The 27,500-nt window shown below is 39.5% G+C and overlaps 1 protein-coding gene across 8 annotated transcripts in view; it reads left to right on the top strand.

Moving 5' to 3' along the window:
* arhgap32b (Rho GTPase activating protein 32b) overlaps positions 1-27,500 on the top strand; it is a 138,344-nt gene that overhangs the window by 109,869 nt on the left and 975 nt on the right. For 4 of the 8 annotated variants that reach the window (XM_077546439.1, XM_077546440.1, XM_077546442.1 and 1 more), the window contains 12 exons: positions 5,935-6,084; positions 9,946-10,048; positions 13,240-13,384; positions 13,972-14,054; positions 14,785-14,892; positions 16,608-16,753; positions 16,850-17,051; positions 17,331-17,476; positions 17,598-17,672; positions 18,770-19,564; positions 23,062-23,756; positions 24,753-27,500. The exon at positions 24,753-27,500 is cut by the window's right edge and continues 975 nt beyond it. In XM_077546439.1, the coding sequence (XP_077402565.1) occupies positions 5,935-6,084; positions 9,946-10,048; positions 13,240-13,384; positions 13,972-14,054; positions 14,785-14,892; positions 16,608-16,753; positions 16,850-17,051; positions 17,331-17,476; positions 17,598-17,672; positions 18,770-19,564; positions 23,062-23,756; positions 24,753-26,864 (4,760 nt within the window). In that variant the 3' untranslated portion in view covers positions 26,865-27,500. Of the gene's footprint in view, positions 1-3,094; positions 3,470-5,934; positions 6,085-9,945; positions 10,049-13,239; positions 13,385-13,971; positions 14,055-14,784; positions 14,893-16,607; positions 16,754-16,849; positions 17,052-17,330; positions 17,477-17,597; positions 17,673-18,769; positions 19,565-23,061; positions 23,757-24,752 lie in introns of those variants that run through there. The other 4 variants (XM_077546446.1, XM_077546445.1, XM_077546447.1 and 1 more) reach the window with 4 other exon arrangements.

Below are 27,500 nucleotides of genomic sequence, written 5' to 3' on the forward strand. Positions count from 1 at the left end.
TGACAAATCCAGGTCCAGAAAATAAAAACCCTGTTACAGTTTGACTTTAGCCCCTGATACTAGCTAGCTAGCTCCCAAAACGGTAAACAAGCACCATGGAAGCTAGTTAGGAACCTAGCTAGCTAGCACCTGGGACTAAAGCCAAACTGGTAGGGTTTTTACTTTCTGGACCTGGATTTGCCACCTCTGGGTTTTACTTTGTTTTTCTGGAGCACATACAGTATGTCATGTGGTTACCACGCAGTGCGAAGTACATGACCCCCCGCTACATTAGGAAGCGGGACTGAAATGTTTTCTTTTTTAAGCTATGACAAACAGCATTCTTACATTGAGTCTCCAGTTACTATGTAAACCAGGGGTGCTCAAGTTCAGTCCTCGAGAGCCCCTATCCAGACTGTTTTCCATGTTTCTCTTCACTAACACACCTGATTTATGATCAGGATCGTTATCAGACTTCTGCAGAGCTTGTTGATTATCTGATCATTAGTTGCAGCTGTGCTGCTGGAGGGAAACATGGAAAACAGGCTGGATAGGGGCTCTCAAGGACCAAACTTGAGCACCCCTGATGTAAACAAAACACTGGTTCTTGTTTAAACCGGAAGCCATAATTCAGGCGAAGGCTCATGGTCTAGGAATGAGGTGTACTGTATAAACTTGTACTGTATTATTGCCATTCATTTAATGATGAAAATGGCATTCTTATTCTTCTACTTTGACAGTCCAATAGACCTAACAGTTGCTGACCCAGATGTTGAGCGACCCCTTCATTTCCACGCCTATTGTCATGTCTGGGGACCTATGATTTGGGCAGCTGCTTGAGCATATACTGAATGAGCTCAAACCGCTGGTTATGTGAAAGAGGAAGGAAGTGATTGAATAGAGAATGTGTAAGAGACCGAGTCTGATTTGTTCCTGTAGTTCCAAAGGATCCCAGCTCATTTCCTGGTGCTCCAGCTCTGGGCTCTGAAATTCTCCAGGTCCCTTGTGTAACTTGTCTCTCCGCAAGAGTAATCTTTACGACTGCATCTCAGTTTGGTGGAGGCTGGTGTTGGTGTTTTTTTCTTGCTGCATATGTCAACACAGAGAGGAGTTTATAATTAGTAGTACAGTGGTACCTCAGAGTTTGAACATAATACGTTCCTGCGAAGTGTTCAAAGTCTGAATTTTTTCAACCTCTGAAACATTTTTTTCCCATAGGAAATAATGTAAATGCAATTAATCCGTTCCCAAGCTCCTAAAACAGAAAATTCCTTTTTTAATTTATATTGATGTTTCTTACATTCACACCCTGTACACTATTTAAAAAAATATATAAAAAAAATACCTTACCTTTTTTGTTGTGGTGTGATGGCATCAGTGGATGATAAAGTTAATGCTTGCTCTAGTTGGTAGTTGGTCGCTATTGTAAACATGTCTTGTAAACCATTGCAAAATTACAACTCACAATAATATTTAGATGTAACAGAACATAACAACAGCTTTTAATAAGCCAGACTATAAAACTCCATTTCACGATTTAGCAAATTTTCAACGATTCGATTTTTAAAATGACGATGTATCGAATTAATTTGATTTATTGCCCAGCCCTACTTGCACATAAGCTTGGTGTTCAGTCACTTTGAAAAGCAATGCAGAATTTCAAATTGAATTAACTATTTGTATCCAAAATTTAACCGGCTCTTGGGGTTTATTGGTATACAGTAAATGCATCATACAACACACTTGTAAGCTGTCACTGAGGAACATTAGTTGTTTTTGTGCTGATTGTATGTGGTTGTGGTCCATACTTCGACATTATTGGAGATGGATTTGTTGGAATTGTAAACCACTAAACAAAAGCCCTAAATTTGAGAATACCCCCCCAGTATTACATTCCATTAATAGAATGTCACATACTTGGACATGAATTTATTTGAAAGGAGTGGAGTGTGAATGTCAAGTTGAAGTCACATGAAGTGGAAGTCTGAATAGAGTCTCATGATCCTTGACCATCAACAAATCAGTTTAGCTTTGTTTTGGCTCAACATGTTTCCTTAACGACTAATTTCAGTAGTTCAAAGGGGCAACTAGGCTCATGAGTCATTTAAAAACAGTTCTGCCAAAGTAATGGATCAGCATAGTTCACTTGTAAGAGTAGATTTAAAGATTGTACTGGAGCTACATGCAACCCAAATACTGTATGTACTATGTTTATATTAAAGCAGTTAGACCTGAATGCAATAGCTTTGTGCACAGGTGTCAAACTCAAGAACCCATGGACCAGAAATGGCCCTATCTCATGTGATGCAGGGGCAAATACAGTATGTAATATGATGGTGTGATTATAGGGTTGAAAGCGTTCCATCTTCCCACACAGAACATATTCAGAAAGGGACAAGACGCATAACTGGTGCTTAAACACATGCCTAGTCTGTAAACAGAGTGCAACTCAGCTTCTGGCTAGCAGATGTCATAGCCAGCTATATGTTGTTTAAGTAGTGCATTCCAAACACAACTTCAAGCAGCATTTAATGTACCAACTGATAATGAATGCCAATAAAGTATGACAGTTGTTATAATATAATTATTTGAAGTGTCCATATTGTTGTTATTACGCATCTGCTTCAGTCATTTACTTTAAAAAAATGATTTGAGCATTTGATGTTCATTTTAAATTTCATTAGAACTGTACCTGTTTACACACAAAATAGGCAATTTGTGTGGCATTTCGCTGTACTGAATGTGAACCGAAATGTGAATTTGCGCCAGGTACTAAATCAGCATTTGGGCGTAGTACAACTATAGCAGTACAATGCTATGTGTGGTTTCAGTTATAACCCACAAGGTCAGCCATTACTACAGTGTGGACGTCGATGAAAACAAGTTTGACACCCCGTCACATGCCGATAGGATCCCTTTACTTAGGTGTATTTTTCAATTAAAACAATAATAATAAAGAAACGCTTTCGGAAATGTATCCCCGAGTGTAGGTCTGAAATGTTCCATATATATTGGAGCACGTGAAGGCAGCACGAGTCGGTATGCAAACCAATGCTTACGCGCAGGCGCTCGATCGTATTGTGGTTGCACGCGTGTGAAGATATTAGCTGACAGAGCAAAGAGAACGACGTGGTCTACGTTTTTTTGTTTGTTTGTTTGTTTAAAGATTTACATCTTGCTTCCGGATGTAGGATTGGTCCACTTTACTACAGTTTTACGGTCGCGGAAGGAAAAAGCTCGAACGTATGGTTGGACTTTATTCTGTTGTAGAACACCGGGGAGTCTAGTTGGTAATGTACTGTGGAAGCAATGTTAAGACTATATTCTTGAATATTACGAGTATATCATAGTGCATTTTCACGCGGCAACTATCTGAATGTACATTTCAAAGTCGTACTTTCCGGTAATTAACTCTTTGTTTGGCGAACCAAGACGGCGACGTGAACCTCTTGAGTGCAATGAATGGTCTTCGCATTTCGACGGGAAAATGGTCAATATTGTTATCCTTTTTATTTACTATTTATTCCTAAATGTTATTAGGCTAGTGTTAATTTGTTTTATCTATAAAAAGATTACGCTTACAGTATTTTATCTACACACCTCGGTTCAAGAATTTTCTACCAGTAAGTTCGCAACCGATCTCGTAAATGGGTCACATGGCTTGGTCGGGACTGGTCTATAAAGTCTTTAAGGGTCAGAATTTTACAAATTAAGTTGCATTTTACGACATGCCATTTTGGATATGTGATCATCCAAACAGATGTTTGTCAAAGTATATTTTTACCCTGAAATTTCTTGATAGGAGAAAAAAAAACATTATCTTATTAGCCATACAGTGCAATGAAATTAGGTTAGCAGCTCTGTTAAAAGCACAAATATCAACCGTAAATAATGGTCCTTCTGTCCTCCTACTGGCTGAAATAAGTGTTGAGTCGATTGATTGTCATTGTTCCGTTAATAACTGGAAGACATGTATTGGACACTTAGCCACTTCTGTTCAAACAAGGTCATGTTACTGATGACTGCTGTTCAATGGGGAAACCCTGTGCCGTTATTTACACAATCAGAAAATGCTAGTTGTGTTAGTGTATGTAAGCACTATTGTTCATTATTGTTTCTGTGGTTGTACTTGTTTCATGGCATTCTTTACTAGTGATTGCAATAAAATAAACACAATTAATATGCACATTTGCTTTATAAGACAAACCTAGTATAGACTTTAACTGTAGTCGATTATTAAGGTTTAATAATTTCTTTTTTTTGCGTGTGTTTATTGATACAGTAGTTAAGCAGTCATAGTGAACATAGCAAAATTAAAGTCAGACATTTGTTACAGGCGAGCAGTTAAAGTTTCCCGCTTGAGCAAATACAGTAACTGGGTGTGTCCAACTGTTGAATCCAGAGGGGGTTTCAGTCAAAGTGAATAGACTTAAGACAATTATGTTGATTTTTGTATTCAGGGCAAAGTGGCAAACAGTAGTTGTATCAGATAACTCAGGCTAAAGCCTTTTCTTTGCTTGTACGGAGTCGCTCTGTAACATCACTGATGCGTTTCTATGGCGCTGGAATTTTCGTGCCCAAATGCTCCCTCTGAAAAGTCTTTCTAAAATTGCATTGACAGGGCTGTGGCTTTTGGGTTGAAGCAGGGAAAAGAAAGAGCATTTGCCATTACGTGGATAATTGTTTTCTGCTGTGATGCTTGGCCCAAATGTCCTCCTGTTGAGCTCTATCCTGTCTGGATATTATCTGTTTTATATTCAAATGCCGGGCTGCTGGCTCAAATTTCCCCAGCTATCATCATCTGTATCCTCACCCTGCAACAGACTGCCACATGTCAAAGATTTATGACCAAAAAGGCCATCTAATTATAAACCACTTAAGTGTGTTTAAAAATGAATATGAGTTTACTTTTTGTTGGGGGGGGGGGGGGGTGGGTATTTGTATGTGTTTCTATTGTTTTCTGTGGTTCTTGGTCAAATGTTTTCCAACTTGTGTACTAGCCATGATATACAGTATATATCAAAATATGCTATAGCTTTACATCATGGAAAACTTAACCAATATTTCCGTAAATCCATTTTGGGGACTAAAAGTTAGTGTACAGTTAAGTTGAGTAGTGAAACTAAAGACTCCATGACTTAAAATTTCAAAACTAGTAATCAATCAATTTGTTGTGTATACAGTATGTAATAATTCGATGAGAAGATTAAACATGTATTTAATTTCGCCATCATAACGGCCCTGTGAGGGAAGTTGTTGCTACAAAGTGGCCCCAAGACAAAAATGTGTTTGTTCACCGCTTGTCCGCATCATTGCCTGGTCAGCATTACTAATGAGAATCTCTTCTCAATTGTTTTACTGGATGAATAATCTTCTTAAATAATCTTCTGCTCCATTATTCCCTCACTGGTGAACAAGGCGCGAAGATACTTGAACTCCTCCACTTGGGGCAGGATTTCATCCTCAACCAGAGCGCACTTCACACTTGGCAATTTTAACCCAAACGCTTCATAGTCAGCTGTGAACCACAAACATTACTGCTATCCCCATAAGAGGTCTCAGCTATAAATGTACAAGGCAGAGAAGAGCCAAATTAAAGCATAGCAATACTAAAATTACTTTTATTTTACGCAGCTGGATGATCAGCGGTGTAAAGCAGTTAGCCGGCTGTCATCTATCTTGGCATGAAGCAGATGGAGAGTCTGTCTGACCTCTGGAGACACACAACTCTCTTCTTCCTTATGTCTTTCAGACAGTCTGGATAATTTCAAGCAATGTAAAGATGTGTGCTAACAAAGATATCTCAACTGACTCATGTTTGATTCTATGGAACGAAGCAAAAGTGACAGAACTGAGTTGCTTGTGTAGAATTTGACAGTGTAGGAGTGAAAGTTGAGCTTTTGTACTTTTTGTGTAAGGGTTCTCATATCAGTCTTGCCTACCTTCCGTCCTCAGTGTCGAAGAAGCATGGCAAGCTGATCACCTTTTTGCGCTCCTTCATGAAGTCCAGACCCACCAAACAGAAGCTGAAGCAGAGGGGCATCCTTCGGGAGAGGGTGTTTGGCTGCGACCTAGGGGAACACCTCCTCAACTCTGGACATGATGGTGAGAGAGTCACTCTCCAAAACCTCTCATTGATTTTGATTTGTTCTCCCTCAGTTCTGCAGAAGTATAGTGAAATTTATAATCAGTTCTACATACATTTTTAAAGTAGCACAATATCAGGCAAATCTCAGCACATAGCACAAGACTAGTGAGACCACCATACAGCGGGCACTGGAGGTGCAACGGTTTCAGATTTTGGTGTACGATTATAGTCTGAGAAAACCCCCTCACAGTTTTACGGTTATTCTTATAAACATAAAAATTACATCAGCATTCTTTGAAAATGTTTATTTTTAACAACAATACATAACTCAAAATAATAATAAAAAAGTTGCTGCCTTTTAAAACTAAATACAATAAAATAATAAATAAAATACAGCACACAAATAAGTAAAAAAAGAAAGAAGGGGAAATAAAGAAATATAATTTCAGAACTTGGAAAGCTCAAATTGGCTTTAACTTTAGATTTATTTTAACAAAGTGAAAATAAATAACTGAATGATAAAATATAAAGTAGCTGCCATTTGAAACATAAACAGAGATGGCAAATCCAGGTCCAGAAAGTAAAAACCCTGCCACAGTTTGGCTTTAGCCACTTGTGCTAGCTAGCTAGCTCCCTAGCAAGTAAACAAGCACCCGGGGAGCTAGCTGGGAGCTGGCTAGCTAGCACCCGGGGTTAAAGCCAAATTGTGGCAGGGTTTTTAATTTCTAGACCTGGATTTGCCTCCTCTGAACATAAATAATACACTTAACAGTGAAACAACATATTTCCCTTCTGAAAAACAAACTCTGCAGAGCCTCTACATCAGGGCCAAATGACACTTTACCGTACTTTTAGTTCAAATTATAGTGCAGGAATGCGGGCATGTTTTTACATTATCGCCATGGTGATCCTGAAGATGCTGCCTGAGATTCCATGTATTTGAACCCTTCACCGAGACAGCTCGCCGGCATGTTTTGCAGTGCTCCCACGGTGCCGACTTCAGCCATTTTTAGGAGGAAAGAACTTGTTTTTGTTGCAATCTAGTGTGTCTGCCTTTTCTGCCGTTAGCTCTGTCATAGCGATAGTTAGCTGACCCCACTGATCTGTATTATTTTCTAGATAGCCCATACACATCCGCACAAGCCGTTGAAGCCACGGGGCAGCCATCTTGGTGCTCCCATCTCGCAAGCAGAATACTGTATAATACTATAGGCGCCTCACGTACAAATTAGACTTAGCTCTTAAAATAGGGCCTGGGTACTATGTATAACAAGTGGACAGTTTGTACCCTCTTTTTCTTTCATCTTAAAAAAAAAAACTTTCTTTCATCTTTTAATGAAATTTTAATCATACTTACAGGTGAAATGTTCATCCACAGCCTTTAAACTGGCGATTTTGTGCAGTTAACTGCTACACATGTAGGCAATTTGCAGCCATAATGCGTATGCCAAGATACGTTTCTTAGTAGTCCCAAGATGGCAGCCGCGGGGGCTTCAAAAGTCTCGGCCTATGGTCTATCCAGCAAGGCTGAGTCCTGTGTTGTTGTGCCGTGTGGAAACAGAAGAGCTATGAACTATGCCGCATGGCACATTTCGCACCGCACGTGAGTTTTGACGGACTGTTGTGAGCGGAAATAACCGGTTTTGTTGAATGGCTGTGGTTGTTAAAAACCACGGTTAATCGTAAAATCGGCACTAGCGATGAGACAGTTTATGCTTAATCAATAAATCATAATGGGATTTCCAATGGTTAGTACTATCACGTTGAATTTAAAGTGCTGTTTTTTTAGCATCTGACAGTAGTTGTCTTCCGACCTCTCCCATTCTGTGTGTGCCACAACGGCAAAGGAAGAACACACAAACTATAGAAAAAAAACTATAGGGGGGGGCACACGACAGCACGCTGCAAGCAGTCACACACACTCAAACGCGAACGGGAGGGAGGAGACGAGAGAGAGGAGGAGCGCTTGTATAAACGGAAAGGTAAAAAAAAAACAGTTAAAAAATGAGTGACAAGAGAAAACGCAGCAATATATGGACACATTTCAATACAACAACTGACAAAACCAAGGCAGAGTGTAAAGTCTGCAAGAGTAAAATTTCATATTGGGGAGGCTGTACAAACAATTTACAGCGGCACATGAGAAGAAGAAGAAGAAATAGGATCAGCCCCTCAAAGTTGAGGCACTTGGCATTTCTGAATGTAAATCTAGACTGAAGAGCACTGTTTTCTGGATGCAGATTTTTTATTTTATTTTTATTTTACACATTTTAATTTATATTTTGCTGTGCGATTCTGTTTGTCTGTTGTTTCACTTGAAAATTGTTATTGTTAAACCTTATTTAAGTTAATTTGTAAATAGTTAAATGTTTGTTTGTTTCTACTTTGTTTGCACTTTCTATTTGAGTTTATAGTCGAGTTTATAAATAAAAGTGTATTTTATACAACAAACATTTAATATAATGCAATTTTTTCACATTAGTAATTCATATTGCGCATAGTTTTAAATTGTTGTTGGTAATATATTTATTTAAGCGACAAAAAATCTAAAGAGCCATTTGGGAGCCGAAAGAGTGTTTTAAGAGTGTTACTCTTTTTAGTGAGCTGAACCAAAAGAACCGGCTCCCTAAAAAGAGCCGGAATTCCCATCACTAATATTTAGCTAATAACATTACAGAAGCATGCATAATTTAAAATACTGTACATCATACTAACCAGAAATGCTTGTAATTAAGTGTATTAATTTGTGAAGATTTCTACAGGTTCTTGAAGCTCCTGTTTATTACCATTGCCTCTCGCTATTTGTGACAGATAGATGCCATGTTAGCTCTGTGCGCTGAGCTGTAAATTAATTTAGAAAAAATATATTAACTTAGAGCTACTTGGAGTGAGCCACTTTGGAGTACTTGCACGTTAGAATTGGAATTTTTGGAAAATAGCACAATAAATCTGTAACATAATTATGGATTTTTTATTTATTTTTTGTCAGCCCTTATGTGTTGTCGGCAATAAATTTCAGGCCTCGACGACTCGACTTCCTGGTCCACACAGTCATGTGGTCGTAAATCAGAATTTGGGAGTTTTGTGTTTATCTTTGACCCCTGTGAATGAAGCCATACCATTTGGTAATAAATGATAACCTCTGGACATGCTAAACACAAATAGAAGTACTTGGAATTCCTTGAATATCAATCTGTGTTTGACTTTATTTAAAAATATGTATAACACAAATTGTGAAGAGCTTCATAAGATAATTGATCATTTTTTATGATTAAAAAGTGCATGAAGTACGAGGATTTGTACAACTTCAATTTTGTCTTTTGTGCTGTAGAATGCCTGCTAGTTTCCATTAAATATTTTATCCCCCAGCCCAACTCATCTGTCTTGCTATGTGTGGAATTTTTTTCTAAGCCGCAAGTGTCATCCTTGAATATTTGAGCTGTGGGAGGCCTGGGAACCTTTTAAAACCTTATCTCCAATATTTACACAGAAAAATAACTCTCTGATTCATGGTTTGCAGCTCAATGAATATCATTTGTTTGCTTCTCCCCCACTTCTTAAGTGTCTTTTGGAAAAGATTATTTGCAGAATATGGTTTCCATATTTCATCTGCCCTAGCCACTGCCATTTCTCATGCAGCAGCACAAGAAAGCAAGTTCAAATGTTTTCACCCTAGGCTGGGAAAGGACTGCTCCTACTTAAATGCAAAAGGAAAAAGCCAGTCTCATTTTCAAAATAGTCTCCAAAATTCATTTAGAACACACAACACAAACATGCACCATCCTTGAACTTGCAGCAGTCAGCGAAGAGTCAACGACTAGACAGATATTGACAGTATGTGCAAGTGTGTGATGACATGCTCTTTTGTGTGTGCGCAGTTCCGCAGGTCCTCAAGAGCTGCACCGAGTTCATCGAGAAGCACGGTGTGGTGGATGGCATCTACCGCCTCTCCGGAATCGCTTCCAATATCCAGAAATTGCGGTAGGAGGCTCATTGACCCTTCAGTAGAGCTAGATTATTAAAAGCAACATGAGTTTGGGAGCTGTTATTCATGTTTTGCTGCGGTGTGTCTATACATGTAAATGTATCCATTACATGACTGGAATGTTCTTGTGCATGTGAGGGACGGATCACTTGGCAGGGTGCAATTTCAAAGGTGGGGGTGGACTGTTTTTTTGGCTACGATGCACATTTTCCTTAGAGCATTAATATGGTTTCCTATTTATCGTACACAAGCACAAACATGGAGGATACAGTACTATGGATTCTTAGTCATCTGTCCCCCCCTATAGTTTTTTTTTTGTGCCCAGAACATGCAGGTCTTATTTAAAGCATTTTTTTGTTCATACCGGTATAAGATCTCACCATTCGTATCATTCTAAAAACTTGTGAGTTTATAAAGTGGCAAATTTGCGACTTTATAGAGTGGTAGATTTGTGAGAAAAAAACTCAGAAAGAAATACACGTGGCGTACTACTCGGAGGTTTGTGCCAATATTTTTCGGTCAGATTTTCAAATAAGGAGAAAGTAATGGCTTTAATCATCATGTTAAGCATTCACACTTTGAGTGAGCAAGTTGCCTTTTGCTTTTCTGTCATTCATGAGGTCGTTTTCGTGCGAGATGCATCATATCACTTTTTCAGCTTTTTAATTTCATCTGTTCGGAACTCTGATTTTTTGGGGGGGGGGGGCAATCTCACAGTGGTGCTTCTCATAATGGAGTTTTGTTTTCACTTTTTTTTTTAAATCATAGCCACCGTGCTTTCGCACAAAAGGCACATTGACGTTGCGCTTGAAGGGGGTATTATATATTATTAAATATTAACATATTTGTCGGCCCATTCGTCATTAAATCGGCGATTAGCAGTGTCCATCTCTGACTTGTCACTTTGATGTTGTGTGCCAGCAACTCTCCTGCTGCAGAGACTTCTTTTTTTGTTTGTTTTTTTAAGTGCAGACACATTACCGCCGCCTGCGCAGTTAAAGTAACTTCCGAGTTTGCGGAGTTATCTATGGAGGACCAAAACTGCCAAAATTAAAAATAAATAAAATACCCAACCCAAAATACCTAATCCAAGACGGATTTAGGACCGCCCCCTCATTTGAATAACATTTCGACCTGATGGATTGATTGATATTTATTTCTATTTATATATTTCTTTTTGTGTTTATTTCAACATTTATTTTTGTTTTTATTTTTACTTGTATTTTTTATTTAAGGATTTTTTACTTTATTTTTTTCCATTTATATTTATTTTTTTGTGTTTAGGTTTTGAATTATATCTGTTTTTATTTTCACTTTATTCATTTATTTATTTATTTAGTAACTTATTTATTTTTAATTTTGCCAGTTTTGGTCCTCCATAGTTATCAGCCAATTAGTGAGCGCATCGTTGTCAAGGGAATGACAGTCCACAATGCGACTGTGAGCGCTCTCTCTCTCTCTGTCTCTCTCTCTGTCTCTGTCTCTCTCTCTCTCTCTGTCTCTCTCTCAGCCAGTCTAACCTTGAATCTGTCACTCATAGTGGCGTGCTTCTTCCCCAACAATAAGTCATGCATTTTTCCCACAATTTATGTTACCTATAACCTTAACAACTCAATTGAATTAAAACAAAAAAAATCTTAACGAGAGAAAGTTACAAAAAAGCTGAGATAATGAGAACAGGTTCCAAATTAACTAATCTCATTCAATCTGATTTTAAAGCTCATATTAAATGGAAGTCTGCATACAACTGCCACCATTTAAAGTGTCCCATTTAAAGAAAAAAAAAATATTCTAAGTGTGCTTGCCGCTTGGACAGCCAACAACTAGGCCAAATGGAAAAATCTGTCTTTGTTCTGCATGGTGAAAATTTGCAGTGTTTGCGAATAGTCACGGACCTCTTCATGTGGAATAATTACCCGCTCTACTTTGATCGCATGTGTTGTATTGTGTGTCAAGGGGTTCAAACAGATGGCAAAGCATCTTCCATGATAGAAGCTTTTATTCTCTATGGCGGGCAACAATGACCTTCTTGGTTTGCTTGGCAACACTTGGGCATCATTGGTGTAAACATCCTGTATCTGGGTAAAGTGGACGCAGTTCTGCTTCTTCCTTAAACCAAAAACGTGTGATTAGCAATTAGCCACTGTCGCGCTCTAAGCATCATTGTAAAGTAAAAGTGTGGGTGTGTGCGTGCGTGCGCGCGCGCACTGTTTGGTATTACCAGAGGTGCCAAATCTAGGTCCAGAAAGTAAAAATCCTGCCACAGTTTGGCTTTAGCCTCAGGTGCTAGTTAACTAGCTCCCATGGTGCTCGTTTAACTGCTAGGGAGCTAGCATTAGGGGCTGAAGCCAAACTGTGGCAGCCTTTTTACTTTCTGGACCTGGATTTGGCACCTGTTTGGTACTCTGCATGGTACAATACTGCCTTGTGGATTGAAGTTTTTAGGTTTTGTTCTTGGGCTTCCTACTTGTTTTTTTTTAGCTCAATTTAAAAACAGTGCAAGGAGGGAATGAAGCCAAAATGGCTTGTACAAGATTCCACTCGACACTCAAAGGGTCATATCAAATTAAAACATTTCTAGACGGTCAATAAAGACACATTCACGATCACATTCAGATACCAGCGAAATATTTTGTATGTGTTGAGTGATCTTGTGAAAAATGCAGTCATTTTGCATGGAGATAGACGGACCAGGATAACAGAAGGATTAGTCCTTCAATCCGGAAGTCCTTGGCATAGACCCAATCCGGCTTCAAAGCGCAGCTCCTGCATACTGCAACACAAGCACAAGTGGAGGAGTTGAGAAACAAAACTTCATATCGGCTTCATTCAAATATCCTGTGTGCAATGATTTTTCTTTCACTGTTGAATACAACAACTAGGGAGTGAAAATTGTCGCTATTTTACAGTCAAGCGTTACTTGGGTTATGGTTAACTTGAAGTAAGTTTTACTCTTCCATACATAAAATGCTGTTTTAAAATGCAGACTAATTGGATTACTCGCATATGGACACATATTTGCAAACTTGGGACATTACTTAAAACTAATTGTTCTATATGCACACCTGAATATACAGATGTATATATTTTTTGAGAAATTGGACCTGTGTCCAACCAAGTTACAGTTTTCTTGACATTAGTTCAAATCAACTTTTGTTCTGTCTATGTGGTCTTTGTCTTTCATTAGGCACGAGTTTGACTCTGAGCAAATCCCCGACCTGACCAAAGATGTTTACGTACAGGACATCCACTGTGTTGGTTCGCTGTGCAAGCTCTATTTCAGAGAACTGCCCAACCCCCTGCTCACCTATCAGCTCTATGAAAAATTCTCTGTAAGTTATTTTGATTTTAGTGTTTTTGTATAATACGTTGTTTTTTTTTAATAATTTGTCCTTTACTCCCCAAAAAACGTATTTATATGTTTTTTTATGCTAGAGCATACAGAAGGCTTTGATTTAGCTTCTGACATGAAGAAGTCGCTTAAAACAATGGTAGTTAAAACGTCCAGCAGGTGGCAGCACAGTATAAGAGATTAGCCAGGGCCATGTTGCAGTAAGCTCTTTTTTGCCAGTGTTTTCAACAGGTTTGTAAATAATGATAAAACTTAGCTATATTCTAATGCTAACTGCTGCAAAAGAGAAACAGATACAAATATACTTTTTTTCATGATGAAAGAAGAGACTATAATCTTTCTTTGGGTGGGTTCCATGTGTTTAGAGTAATAGAACACACTATTCTGTGGGCCTTGCAAAATCAGTCAAAATCCAGTAAAACAACTGGGAGTGAAGGGGGTTGCTTCAGTGAAAATGGCTGGGAGTGAATGAGTTAAGAGTCTTATGTGTCTTCTTTCTGCTCTGTTACTGTATGGTGACAAGTAACACTGGTCCAACATGTGCATGTGTGTGTGTTCACGCTGCAGGAGGCTGTCTCTGCAGCAACAGATGAAGAGCGACTTATTAAAATCCATGACGTCATCCAGCAACTTCCTCCTCCACATTACAGGTCAGGCACTGCCTCCGTGTGGCATACATAGGAAGTGCATTTGAACAGTAGTTTAGGTTCCGCCAAAATAACAAGCAAATCCCAATGCTGTAATTTCTCGTGATTAATATGCAATTGTTTATGTCCCCCGTATTTTAAAAAGGTCAATCAGGAGCCCTGGGCAGTTTTATTAATATAGCGCATTTCATACCCAAGGTAACTCTATGTGCTACACATAATTAAAAGCCCAACATTTAAAAGCAGTTACAGAAGTTAAAGACAACTAAAGGCAAAGTAAATAACTAAAAGTAGCTTACTAAAATTACTAAAAGAGCATACAGATCACATCATCAGATCATCATACAAGATCAAGATTTCAGAAAACCTTTTTTTAAAAATACTTGGAGCAACCTCAATTATAGATATGGGAAAAAGAGCATACTTTTTAAACTGGATTCAAAAGCATTTGCACTTTATTGGTATGTTTTGAATCTTTATTCATTCATATTATTCACTCTGGATACCAGCAAATCGGGGGACTGTATTATCCACAAGTACAGAGGGAAGGGGGGGATGCTTTTTAAGAGCGAAATTAAAAAACTGTCCCAGATGACACAGTGTGAAATGTGAGGGGAAATTCACTAGGAATTTAATTTATACAGAGAAAGTAGAAAACTTTGTGTCATCCATTCAAATAGTTGGTATATCAGAATGTGAAAATTTTGATGAATTCATATATTTGCTCTCATAGAACGCTTGAGTTTCTCATGAGACACCTTTCCCGCCTGGCGGCATTCAGCTATATCACCAACATGCACAGTAAGAACCTGGCCATTGTCTGGGCCCCCAACCTGCTGAGGTGAGATATCCAATTACTCGAGGATGGTTTGTAAAGCAGTGATAAGGATTAAAAAATGTGGTGACTTTTTTAATATTGTAATGCATGAGGAAGGGATACTAACAGAATATGAGCAAAGTGACTGCTAATCAAAGATGGCAAAAGTATTGATATTCTCCACTTAAGTAAAAGTACAATTGTGCAAAAAACAACTTTGGTAAACGTACTCACTCAAATAACGACTCAAGTAAAAGTTAAAAAATACAGGCTGTGAAATGTACTTGACACTAGCCTCTGTCGGATTGAATGGATTTAAGGAGCTGTTTGGGGGAGTTTGTTCAACACACAATCAAATGGTGCAAGGAAATCTAAGAACATGTGGAAATGAAACCATTTTAATAAGGGATGGGCGCATACGGATTCCTGGTATCGGGCCGATACCCGGACACATTTCACGGTATTGGTACTCACGACGGATATCGTTACTGGTATCGGCCCCCGCTCTTGTGGCCGTTTTTTGGTCAGGAACTAAAGGCTGTAATGGTTATTTTGCAATTATTGATCGGCAAGGGGCTCCGGTAAGATAGCACAGCACATAAGTCTTCAGTTGTATTCAACAATTCAATTAGCTGTGAGGTGCAGACATATCTTTGTATATTATATAGTATATCGTCATTGACTACTACTGCACTGCTATGAAATGAATGATGAACGGAGAACGTGAAACAGGAAACGGAAATACAGCGCAGCCTTCCAAATTAAATGCATGGAATTCAAAACAAGATATACAGCTTGAGGAATTCTTAACATGGTAGATATTACTAAATTACTTGAAACACTATTGTATTGAATTATTTTTTTTTGTATTTCACTGTCTTCTTTAATAGGAAGTTGTACAACCACACTTTTTTTTTCCCAATTTTATATTTGGGATATATAGGTATTTTTAAAAGAAATAGTATCTGTCATTGTTTTTTGGAAATGTTATGTATCATAAGCACTAATGGTATCGGTATCGGTGAGTACTGAAGATTTGAGTATCGTATCGGTTTCAAAATAAGTGGTATCAAACATCCCTAATTTTAATGGAAAAACATACATAGAACTAGACTAAGTGCAATTTCTGCAAACATTTCGGGAGAATGCTGGAAGAATGCTTGTGAAGGAAATTGAAAGATAAATTACGTGAAAATTACAAACTTTTTAATTTTAGTTAAATGACAAATGAATAAAAAGAAAAATTGAACTGCAATCTATCTAAAGTGGGATTTAATCATTTCAGAGAATTTATAATCAATTTCCTGATATGATAGTCAGTTGGTATCGAACCATCGAATGTACTAAAATGTGGTCCAAGCGGGGTTTGAACGCAGGGTCTCCGTGGTGGGAGGCAATTGCTCTAAGGATTGCGCTAACTTGACTTGCTCAAATTCATGGCTAATGGCGTATTTATTTTGAAAAGGAACATCTGATGCGGAAAGCCCAAACATTAATTTAATAATTTCAGTGAAATTATAATCTATTTCCTGATCTGTCAGTTGGCATCAAACCATCGAAGGTACTAAAATGTGGTCCAAGTGAGGAGAATAAAATGCTATAATAATAAGTATAATAATAATAAAGGTTAGAGACAACATATGCTTCCAGCATTCCCACAATTAGGTGACTATCACAAACCCATTCTATTGAATTTTGACACATTAACTGTAGCCATCTTTTTTTGTTTGCTTTCCCAGATCAAAACAGATTGAATCGGCATGCTTCAGTGGCACGGCAGCTTTCATGGAAGTCAGAATCCAGTCGGTTGTGGTTGAGTTCATTCTCAACCACGTAGATGTTCTCTTCAGCACCAAACTTAGCTCGCTAATTCGCGAGGGAGCAGGTAGAACCATCAAAATCCCTTCACGCATAAGCATTCCATGACTCATTGTTGCCTCTACTTGCACATTAATAATGGGCGAACACATCACATCCGCAGGTCATAACACATTGTCACGGCCTAAGTCCCTGTTGGTTTCATCACCCTCTACCAAACTTCTAAGTTTGGAGGAGGCTCAGGCCAGAACTCAGGCTCAGATCAACTCTCCAGTCACAGAAGATAGCAAGTACATTGAGGTTGGAGAAGGCCCTGCGGCCCTGCAGGGCAAGTTTCACACAGTCATCGAGTTTCCAACTGAGAGGTTTGTCTTTTGCTGCTTTTTCTTTCATTTGCTGCAGAGTTCATTTTAATGATGTTGTTTGTTTTAATGATGTTTTTGAAGACTAACATATACAAGATTGGAAGCCACACAAAAGTAGCAGGGCGAAAGTACTGCTCTTGCAACGGATTGTTAGTATCTTGCATGCTGGATTTGGACTCAGTCATCTTTTTGTGTATTATTACCCATTTACATTTTTTGTCAGATCTTCGAAATAGTTTGTATCAAACCTAATTCAACAGTTTTATTTTCTAATGACAGGAAGAGGCCTCCTGTTAAACCGAAGAAGTCTCCTGTGGGTAGTTGGCGTTCTTTCTTCAACCTGGGCAAGTCTTCCTCTGTGTCCAAGCGTAAGCTGCAGCGCAACCCGAGTGAGCCAAATGAACTGAAGGCCATGGCTCTTGCTGGTGTGTCTTTCATTCCTCAACTGCTTTTGTCATTCTCCTTAATATTGTGCAAAAAGCAAAATTTGGGCAAACCTGGCTAAATACTGATACTTTTGACATTTTGATGAAACAATTGTTTCAGGTGGTCGAGGAGATACAGCAACATTAAGATCGGCTAAAAGTGAAGAATCACTGAGTTCTCTACATAATGTTGAAGGTAATTCCAGCGTACCTTTTTCATTATACCATAATAATCACCTTTGCCAAGGAGATTTATTTTTTTCATTTAAGTGGATGTTAGTTGGTGCATTTATTGGGGGGGGGATTTCAATTTCTGTATAATGTATTGGTTGGAATCCAGACAGTGAAGTTTAGAAATGGTTGTTTATCTGTTCAATCTTACTTGATTTAATCATTATTTATTTTATTCGTAAAATTATTTAATAATTTTCATTACATTATACATGTAGATTAGATTTAGGCATGTTTAATACATTTTAAAGAAAGACTTATATATCCAAATATAGCAATTAATGGCAATTTTCTGTTTTCTTATTTTTACTGAAGCAACCCCCTTTGCTCCCGGCTGTTTTACTGGATTTTGACTGATTTTGCAAGGCTCACAGAATATTGTGTTCTATTGCTATAAAAACATGGAACCTATCAAAAGAAAGATTAGTGTCTCTTCTTTCGTCAGGAAAAAAAGTACATTTGTATCCATTTACATTTTGCAGCAATTAGCATTAGAATATAGCAAAGTTTCAACATTATTCACAATCACAAACCTGTTGAAAACGCTGGCAAAAAGAGCTTGTTTACAACATGGCCCTGGCTGATCTCTTATACTCTGCTGTCACCTGCTGGCCGTTTTTTGTAATAACTACCATTGCTTTCAGCCACCTCTTCAGGACAGTCTGCATCAAAGCCTTCTGTATGCTCTAGCATAAAAAATGTATAAATACGTTTTGGGGAGTGCAGGACAATTTATTAAACGTATTTATACGTTTTGGGTTTGAGTGCGTTGATTAGATTGATCCATTCTAAAATTGCCTTTTAAAACCAAAATGTACCCAGATGTAATCGGTTCTTAACAAACAAACTAACATAACTGTGATATATTATCAAATTAGGTTGAAATATGTAGAGTTTATGCACAATTTCATTACATTGGCTCTAGGAACCTGAAGAAATTATTTCAACTTTTTAACTTAAAGCTAATAATAGGTTAGATTGCAGCTGCTCACACATTGATCACAGATGCCTTGGTGGACGTGTGCACTCTCGCTGTAATTGTTGTCTTGTTTATTTCCCCAGGAGAGTCCAAGGTGTACCGTTCACGGCGGCCACGATCGAGCAGTGACGCCCTTTCAGCCTCGTTTAATGGCGAACTGTTGGACGGTCGACAGCACTGCAACTCGTACGACAACCTCGGCGCCACAGAGGACAGTGACGGAGATGACGGGCCCATCTGCGTACCCGCTCTAATCTCGCCTCCCCGCTCAGCCGGTGAAGACGTAGACCTCAGCCCACCAGACATCGGCATGGCCTCCTTGGACTTTGACCCCATGTCTTTCCAGTGCAGCCTCCCTGATGTAGCCTATGCGTTTCCCTTGGTTGATTTGCATGCTGGAGCAGAAGGCTCCACTTTAAAGAGGAGCCCCGGCAGCCTCTGGGGAAAGACCAATGGATCTGACCTCACCTCATCCTCCTTCCTGGACAACTTGACATCATCTTTGCTGTCTTCAGACTTTAACCTGGTTGCAGGAGAGAAAGTGGAAAGCCAGAAACTCACCACTTCCTATTCTTACACGGATAAACCCACACAAGCTGTGTCACCCATTAGAAGTGTTAAGACTGCTACTTCTGCCACTTCAGAGCTATTTTCTATAGAGATGCCTGACAGTGCAGAGGCAGGACCTCCAGAATCTTTATCTCCTCCCACTGCACCAAAAGACTCACCTCTTTCTGTAAAAGCTGAGCCGTCTCTAAGTGAAGCTTTCCAAATGGAGCTGCACTCCAAACTGGCAAACTTTGACAGTGTGGATCGTGAAGAGCTAAAGCGAGAGGACAGTGTTCTACAGGTGTCACATGGAAACCACGAAAAACAAGGTATGAAGATAAAATATTTTTCACACTTCAGTGTAGAGGTTTGTACGATGGCGTATTAGGGCCCCACGCATAAATATATATATTTTTTAGAGGGTGGGGGAAATATTCCTTGAAAAAAACATTTGCCACTTTATAAAGTGTCAAATTTGCGAGAGAGAAAAACTCTGAAACTTACGAGAAATACACGTAGCATAGCTATAGTCTGTGAGGATTCATTGCTGGTTAATGGGACACGGTTTATAAAATGAAAAGGCAGGATGGAGACGGATTCATCCTTAATTTAAACTTTACTCGTCATATACGGCAGCTAGAGCGACAACACTTCCTGATCCCCTGATCAGCTGACCAAACACTAACCGATCAGAAGCTAGCATACTTTAGGTAAATGCAAATGAATGACGGAGCGCAGCAGATTCGACACATCAACTTAGCTACTTGTACAAAAAAAATACCAAACTGTATGAATGTGTAAATAATAATTCTGCAAACATAAATGTACAAGTAAATATTTATTTTAACATATTAACATAAATGCTTGATCCTCAGGGTGTGGACCTTGGCAAAGTGAGGCGCCTTTGTCACTGGCAGTACCCAACGAACGCTTCAAAGTGCGAATGCTTTTAATGATGTGGTTAATCTCTGCTAAAGCAATTACTATTTCCTTATTTGAAAACCCAACCAAAAAGTATTGGCACAAACATCTGAGTAGTACGCTACGTGTATTTCTTGTAAGTTTCTGAGTTTTTTTCTTGCAAATCTGCCACTTTATAAAGTTGCAAATTTGCCACTTTATGAAGTGGCAAATTTGGGAGTTATTTTCTTAGAATTTTGCCCCCGCTCTCTAAAATAAATATATTTATATGTGGCCATAATACGCCGTTTTAGGTTTGCATCTGTCACCTCCAAGTTTATTTAAGTTACCGAAAACTAACAAAGGCTACGTTCACACTGCAGGCAAATGAGACCCAGATCAGATTTTTTTTGCCCAAATGCGACCTGTATCTGACTTTGTCAGTCTGAACGGCTCAATTCTGATTTTTTTTATCACTTTCATATGTGGTCTTAGATTGAACGCGTATCCGAATTTTTGCAATGCGACCGAAGTCTGAACGGCCAGATTGCATATGTCTGACCTCGACGTCATCAGCAGTCCAATATGCGCTCCGCTCAGGCGGGGGCATTAATTTATGTTGATTTATGTTTGACGCATCCGCGAGGTCCGCACGGCTCGGGAGACGTCACATATGTAAATCGACAAAGTTGTTTAGTAACAGTTGTGACTTAATACTTTATTTTATTTTAATCCCACTTGAAACATGAAGTATAAAGATGATATTTGTGGTGGTGAAATTAGTAATTTAGCCACGCAGACGGCTCATATTACGCGCGGCAATGACGTGACGTCATTGAGAGGGAGGGGGAAAAAAGGTGAGATCTCTGTGAGATGAGGCGCTTGAACAGGCTCGCCTCATTTTCACAAAATATTATTTCTACCTCCTCCTGTATCACTCCTCTGTAGATATAAGATGATAAAAATATGAGACCCGATGACGGACTTATAAAAGTCCTTGGCCCTGACACGCTGGACCATACGTATTTACTTCCACAAACAGTGTGTGAGTGACATTGTATCTTCTTCTGCGCATGCGGGTCACTTTGTGGACGCATCATGACCACACAGTAGACAGAATGAAGTCATAATTAATAGGTAGTGTGAACGCTGAAGAGGAATAAAAAATATTTGTCCTCTTTGCGTGTTCCAAAACTTGAAGACAGATTTAATGTAAGAAAAAACACCTTTGCAAAAATGATTTTAATCTAACAGAGATCTCTGGACATCGTGACAGTCTCCTTTTCATCACTTAACAGGTGGAATTCAGAGCGCCGAATGTGCCTCTTCCGCGTGTAAAATGGCTTCTTATAGTTAAAACCGACCGCCTCTCTTTAATTTGTAGACAAAACATACTCTCTGGGTACTTTTCCATGAGCGATGGCGAAAACAGAGTCCGGGGTGCGTGTTCGAAACAGATTCTGTTCTCAAGGACCAAATGTGTTTTCCCACAGAGAAGGAACTTCTAGACCAAATAATATGTCCCAGTTTAAGGTCAAATTATACTGAGCTCAACACCACCCGCTTTACACGTCCACAAAACCTCTCACCATGGTTAATATAAAGAATTAAAATGTTAACAATGTATAACAATGGTTAATATATGAAAATAAAGAATTTAAATGTTAATAATATCTAACAACGCCTACTCACAAAAAAACGAAAATGCTTTGTTTATTATTTTTTTTATTAACTGAAACTACATTTTATGTTTACAAAGCTAACTAAAACAAGTATAGGTTAATATATGAAAATAAAGAATTTAAATGTTAATAATATCTAACAACGCCTACTCACAAAAAAACGAAAATGCTTTATTTATTATTTTTTTTATTAACTGAAACTACATTTTATGTTTACAAAGCTAACTAAAACTAAGTAGAATTATAGCAAAAACGTCCTTTGTTTTAGTCTTTGGTAATTCATTTAATGCATGAGCCTTTGGCGAATATTTTAAATGTGATTTTAAGTATATTTATTTAGATATTAACCGGAATAAAGCGGTTTGGAAGTGTGTCACACAGAAGTGACCAACTAAAATGAAAATTCCAAAACTGTAATAACCCTGGTCACCTCTTTAAATTGTAATGCAGCACCATCCTCAACTCTGAACTGTTCTCGTGACATTAAAACTGGTTCTTAATCTGGGTTCGACCGAACCCCAGGGGTTCTGTGAGTCAGTTTTAGGGGTTCGGCAGAGGTCAGGACACACACCTGACTCGTATGAATTATGATGATAAACCCCGCTTCGCCATCATTGGCTGCAACTAATCACGCTATATTACTTGGCATGTGCTGCAGGAAATTTGGTGTGCTCTACTTTTGACTGTTATAATGGAACGTTGTATTATTCCTTTATTACTGTAATCCCCTCATACTAACTGTGTCGAGTAAAAAATTAAAGTGGTTAGATGAATATTTGCAATATAAATTCACATGTACTTTGTATAACAGAATGTATGGTGTTCCACAGGGTTCAGTAGTGGGTTATCTATCGTTTTCATTGTATTTCATTGCTTGACTTGAGTGATGGATGGGAGTCAACATCCTTACTGCATGATTTGCAATGCCAAGTTGAGCAATTCTTGTCCAGCAAAACTAAAGGAACATTTCCCTAAAATGCACAGATGAGAATATACGCTTTCTGAATTTGAGGCGAAGAGAGACAGATTAGATGAAAAGACTGTTTACCAGTAAACTTTAAACCTATGTCTTCAATTGGGAGAAAAAAAAACTGTTATTTTTTCAACAAAGAAGGGTTCAGTGAATGCGCATAGGAAGCAGGTGGTGTTCAGTACCTCCAACAAGGTTAAGAACCACTGCATTAAAACTTGCTTACTGAAATGTATTTTATTGCTATTTTTTCTCTCTCCCAAACATCACTTAGTTTCCCTGCTAGAAGGAAGAGCTCCAGAATCAACGGATTTCGCCACACATTCCCTCAACACTCCAGCTAACTCTTGCACTACCCCTCCTCCTCCTAAAGCTGCCGCCCGCATGTTGGCCCTGGTTCTCACTGAGTCAGCACAGCAAGTCTCCATACAGTCCCAACCTCGTTCCGGCGAACCCCTGACACCAGGGTCCCCTCCGCAGCCGCATGTTTCTGGCGGCCAGGCATCATCAGGTCCACAATTTCAGAATTCCTATGAAGAGGGTGCTGAACAAGGAAGTTCAGTGTCACAAAATAACAGCGTGTCTGTCGCCTCCATCCAAAGTGTTCCCCCTTCTTCAAGCGCGTCGAAAGAACAGCAGGCGCTTGAGTTAACCAGCATGACAACCAGGCCCCCAGATAGTGCCAATGTCACAACAACTCTGTCTGGAAAATCACCTGAAATTGACTCTTTTCCTTCAGATGCGCTTCATAAAAAGGTCACCCCTCTTCCTAAAAGTACAGCTAACCTGAATTATCCAATAAGGAGTCCAGAAAGTCAGTCCTGTGTTGTACATGACTCAGTCTGTACTAGTATTATCAGTACCAAACCAGGGACCATTAGTGCACCGGCTTTTGAGAGCAGTGCAGTCCTGCCAATTCCCAGTGGCAGCAGCAAAGACCCCAGAGGCTCTCTGCAAGGCCTTGCTGAGGTGAGTATCTTTTGTGTTCTTATCAGTTTATTCTTTTTCAGTTATGTGAGCAGCTGTTCCCTGTGATGAGAATTAACAAAAAAAGGAGTTAATTAGATCACTGAAGAACACCTGCAGTCTGTTCTGAGAAGAAGCTCTACAAAACAAAACTTTACCCCAAAGATGAACAAACTTTTGTTTTCTTTATATTTTTGGGGGGAGTAGAGCTTGACAGATATTTTTTGCAAATTGATCTGTTTTGGAACAATCTTGTATCCCGTCTGATTTGATTTGTTTTGATTCCCATTTACGGTTGGTCTGTTCAATAATGTTTATGCTGTTCGGCATATGCTAAAATTTTTAGCCCTATGTGCGATTGAATTTGACACTCCTAGCTAAATACCCATCCAATAGTACATTGTATCTACTCATCAGATTATTGTATTGTATTGTAACTTAGTCATACAAATATGAATGGATGAAAAACAAATTTCCTCAGTATGTGTTTAGTAGCATTTGCCAATCAACTTGTGTAGCAGAGATGCCATATCTAGATTTTCCATTATTCCGCATTTGACGGAAAACAGCAACTTCAGTTCCAACTTTTAAAGAAACGCTGCATGAGGTGACCTATAAAATGTATTGAAACACTGCTGTGCATAATAATTTGGAACTGTGCATTCAACCAAAAAAACAAAACAAAACTGTTTTTAATTTTGAAAAAAATATACTCTTATCATTGGGAGGTTTATTTAAAAACATTCAAATTATTCTCTGACAGTTAATGATTTGAAAATTATTAATTATAAGTGGCATTTGCATAGACTATTTAAAAACGGAGAAAAACATCATTTGCATAATTTGGAACAGTGCATTTTGATACTAAAAGGATAAATAAGATGCTTAATCGAAGGTTACTTTGCTGGGTTGTATTCACTTTCATTCCATCTTTGCAGTTATTATTGTTTGTTGTCTGATACTTGTACTCACAGCTGAACATTCATGTCACTTTCTCAGGTGCAGCCAAAGAAAGAAACAAAGACCATAAGTGTTCCGAAATTATCATCAGAGCAGCAGCCTCCAACAGCTCCAAAGGCCAAAAGGCCAGTGTTGTCACCATCCCAACATCAAACACAAACTCAGCGGCAGTCTCAAGTTCAGATGCAGCACCACACGTCCCACATGCAAATTCAACCCCAAACTCAGCCACTATCAAAGGCCACTTCAATAGTGGCACCAATCTCTCCGGAGCATGTTGATAGGCCATGGGAAGTTAATCCAATACAACCCTACTCAGAGTTTGCCAAAAACGACCCCACACCTCCAGCCCCTCCAGTCCGCACTATGGAGAGCAAACTGGCAACAGCCGCACTCAGTCAGAATGAAGGTTCTTACCATAACTTAGGGGAAAATTCTGCTGCTGGCCATCGGGAGGGCGCCCTTTCTCACCTTCCTATTTCTCCTCGTAAATCTTCCACACATCCCTACCATGCTAAAGGTGAATCAGTCCTCAGTGAGCCTCCAGGAGTTGCATATTACCAGCAGAGGTCTGTCTCAATGGGTCCACAGCCCATGCCACACCACTACAGACCCAACAGTGTCACCTCACACCTCTCGTATGTGTCAAAGTCTGAACCTCAGATACCTTACAGTGCCCGAGTAGACAATAGATACAGCACTTTAGGCCCTAGGTCCTACCACCATTCTATAAAGGCAAGAGGAAACACCCGGAGTGTTTATGGGGCGCCAGGACATCAGGGTTATAACCATGACAGAAACCATGGCTATCCCACAATTCGCAGAGTGCACTCGCTCCATGTTCCCACCACTATCCGCACAGTACCCATCCAAAGGACTGAAATTCCTCCAGATGACATGTTCTATTACCATCGACCCGTGTATCAGTGCAAACCTTACCAACAGCTCCCACAGCAGTCCTCACAAGCCGACTATCACGTCACTCAACTGCAGCCTTATTTTGAGAATGGACGAGTCCAGTACCGCTACAGTCCATACTCTGGTCCTATCCCCTTGGGGGATCCTTATTATGACATCGACCCTTACGGCACCATCCGTGTCCGCCATGTCCATTCAGCCTGTAGAGATTCCGGTACCGTTGTTTGCAGACCCAGCGGAAAGGCGACAGGGTACCACTACCTTGCTCGCAATGTTCTCCCACCTGGAAAGGAGCACAGTTTTGTGAGCAAGGACATGCCACTGAGTCACAGCGCCAAGGAAGTTCCTTCTTATCTCTCTTGGCACCCCGAAGAGTCTGAATGTCTGCGCATGCAGTCTATCCGTAGAGAGAGTAGGGCCAGGCAGAAGATTAAAGGTCCTGTGCTCTCACAATATGACAATGTAGGCTCATTCGCACCTCTTGACATTGCCGGCTATGACACCCTGCATTCGCGCAGTAAGTCCGATCCGGGTAAAGCTTTGTCAAGTGCAACTGAGAGTAAAGATGGTCGCTATCTCCCCAGACATATGGTCTCAGACCCCAATGTCCTCAAATGTTTGGAGAGTGACAAGCACCTCCAAGGTGGTCTAACGGGAGAAAAGTTGGACGGGCCGGCAAGGCAAAGCAGCTCCAAGAAATGCCAATCATCTCATTCCATTCCTGCGACGCTGAGCAGTATCTCCCAGCAGCAGGAAAGCAGCCAACATGAGTTTTCAGCTGAAAATCTTGGCGAAAGCAGTGGTCACTCCAAACATCGACAGCAGGAGCACCCAAACAAACGGAGCTTCCAGACACGGTACGAGTGCCATGATGCTAAAACGACAGGCACCTATCACAGTCCAGAAGATCAACCATCGGAGCAGCTGGCCCACTGCAAACCTGAACGATCACACAGCATGCGTGAGCAGCATCTCGACAGCCACAGCAAAACTGAACTGGATGGAGACTACTCATATCACAAGCATGGCAGCAAACCAGTGCAATCCCACTACGACAACTTGGACGACTACCACCCAGTACCTCAGCCCCAAGGCCCCCTTCAAAAACGTAGTGGCTGTAACTCCTATCCGGCGCAAAACAACAGAGCTTATTCCACAGCATTAGGCCAGGGAGCCTTCCTCCAGACTAACCTGGGTATCCAGAGGCCTGAAACGGAGATATGCACGGAATAAAACCTCTGCATCGGGGAAATGTTAAATGTCCTTTCAGTGTTTCCCACAGATATGAAATCTACTTGGGTGGGTAGACTTGGACTAAGACTTGGCTTTATTGACTCTGGGATGGGAGGCATGGGTTCTCAGTCCGGTTGCTTGCGTCTCCTCTAACCTCATGATCCACAAGTGAATGACGGTGAACTGTTACATTCGGTATATCTGGTCGCGACATGTTTTTTTGTTTTGTTTTTTATATTTTTTTATTAAATTTTCTTGAAAATTTCTTGGGTGGTGGCCAGTTTACTTGGGTGGCCTGCCCAAGTATTAGCATGGTGTGGGAAACACTGCCTTTAGAAGAAAGACTACGAGCAATGGTTGATCAGCCTCTGCAGGACAGTGGACTGTTGTACCACCAATATTTTTGCTCTTCTGTATTTTCAACAAATTGTAAAAGAAAATGTAAGACTTTTTACGGAAAGTCCTGAATGTACCCAAAGTTTTTGTCCAAGAGCCCATTTTTGCTGTGTTCAAGTGCGACATTAGTCATAAATGTATACGATATGAAAGATACTTTAAACAGGAATCACAAATGTCTAATATGATACAATATGTCATATATCTATATATTTATATATAGATGTACAGTATATGTAT

The sequence above is a fragment of the Vanacampus margaritifer genome, chromosome 16, assembly GCF_051991255.1.
Source record: "Vanacampus margaritifer isolate UIUO_Vmar chromosome 16, RoL_Vmar_1.0, whole genome shotgun sequence".
Classification (NCBI taxonomy): Eukaryota; Metazoa; Chordata; class Actinopteri; order Syngnathiformes; family Syngnathidae; genus Vanacampus; species Vanacampus margaritifer.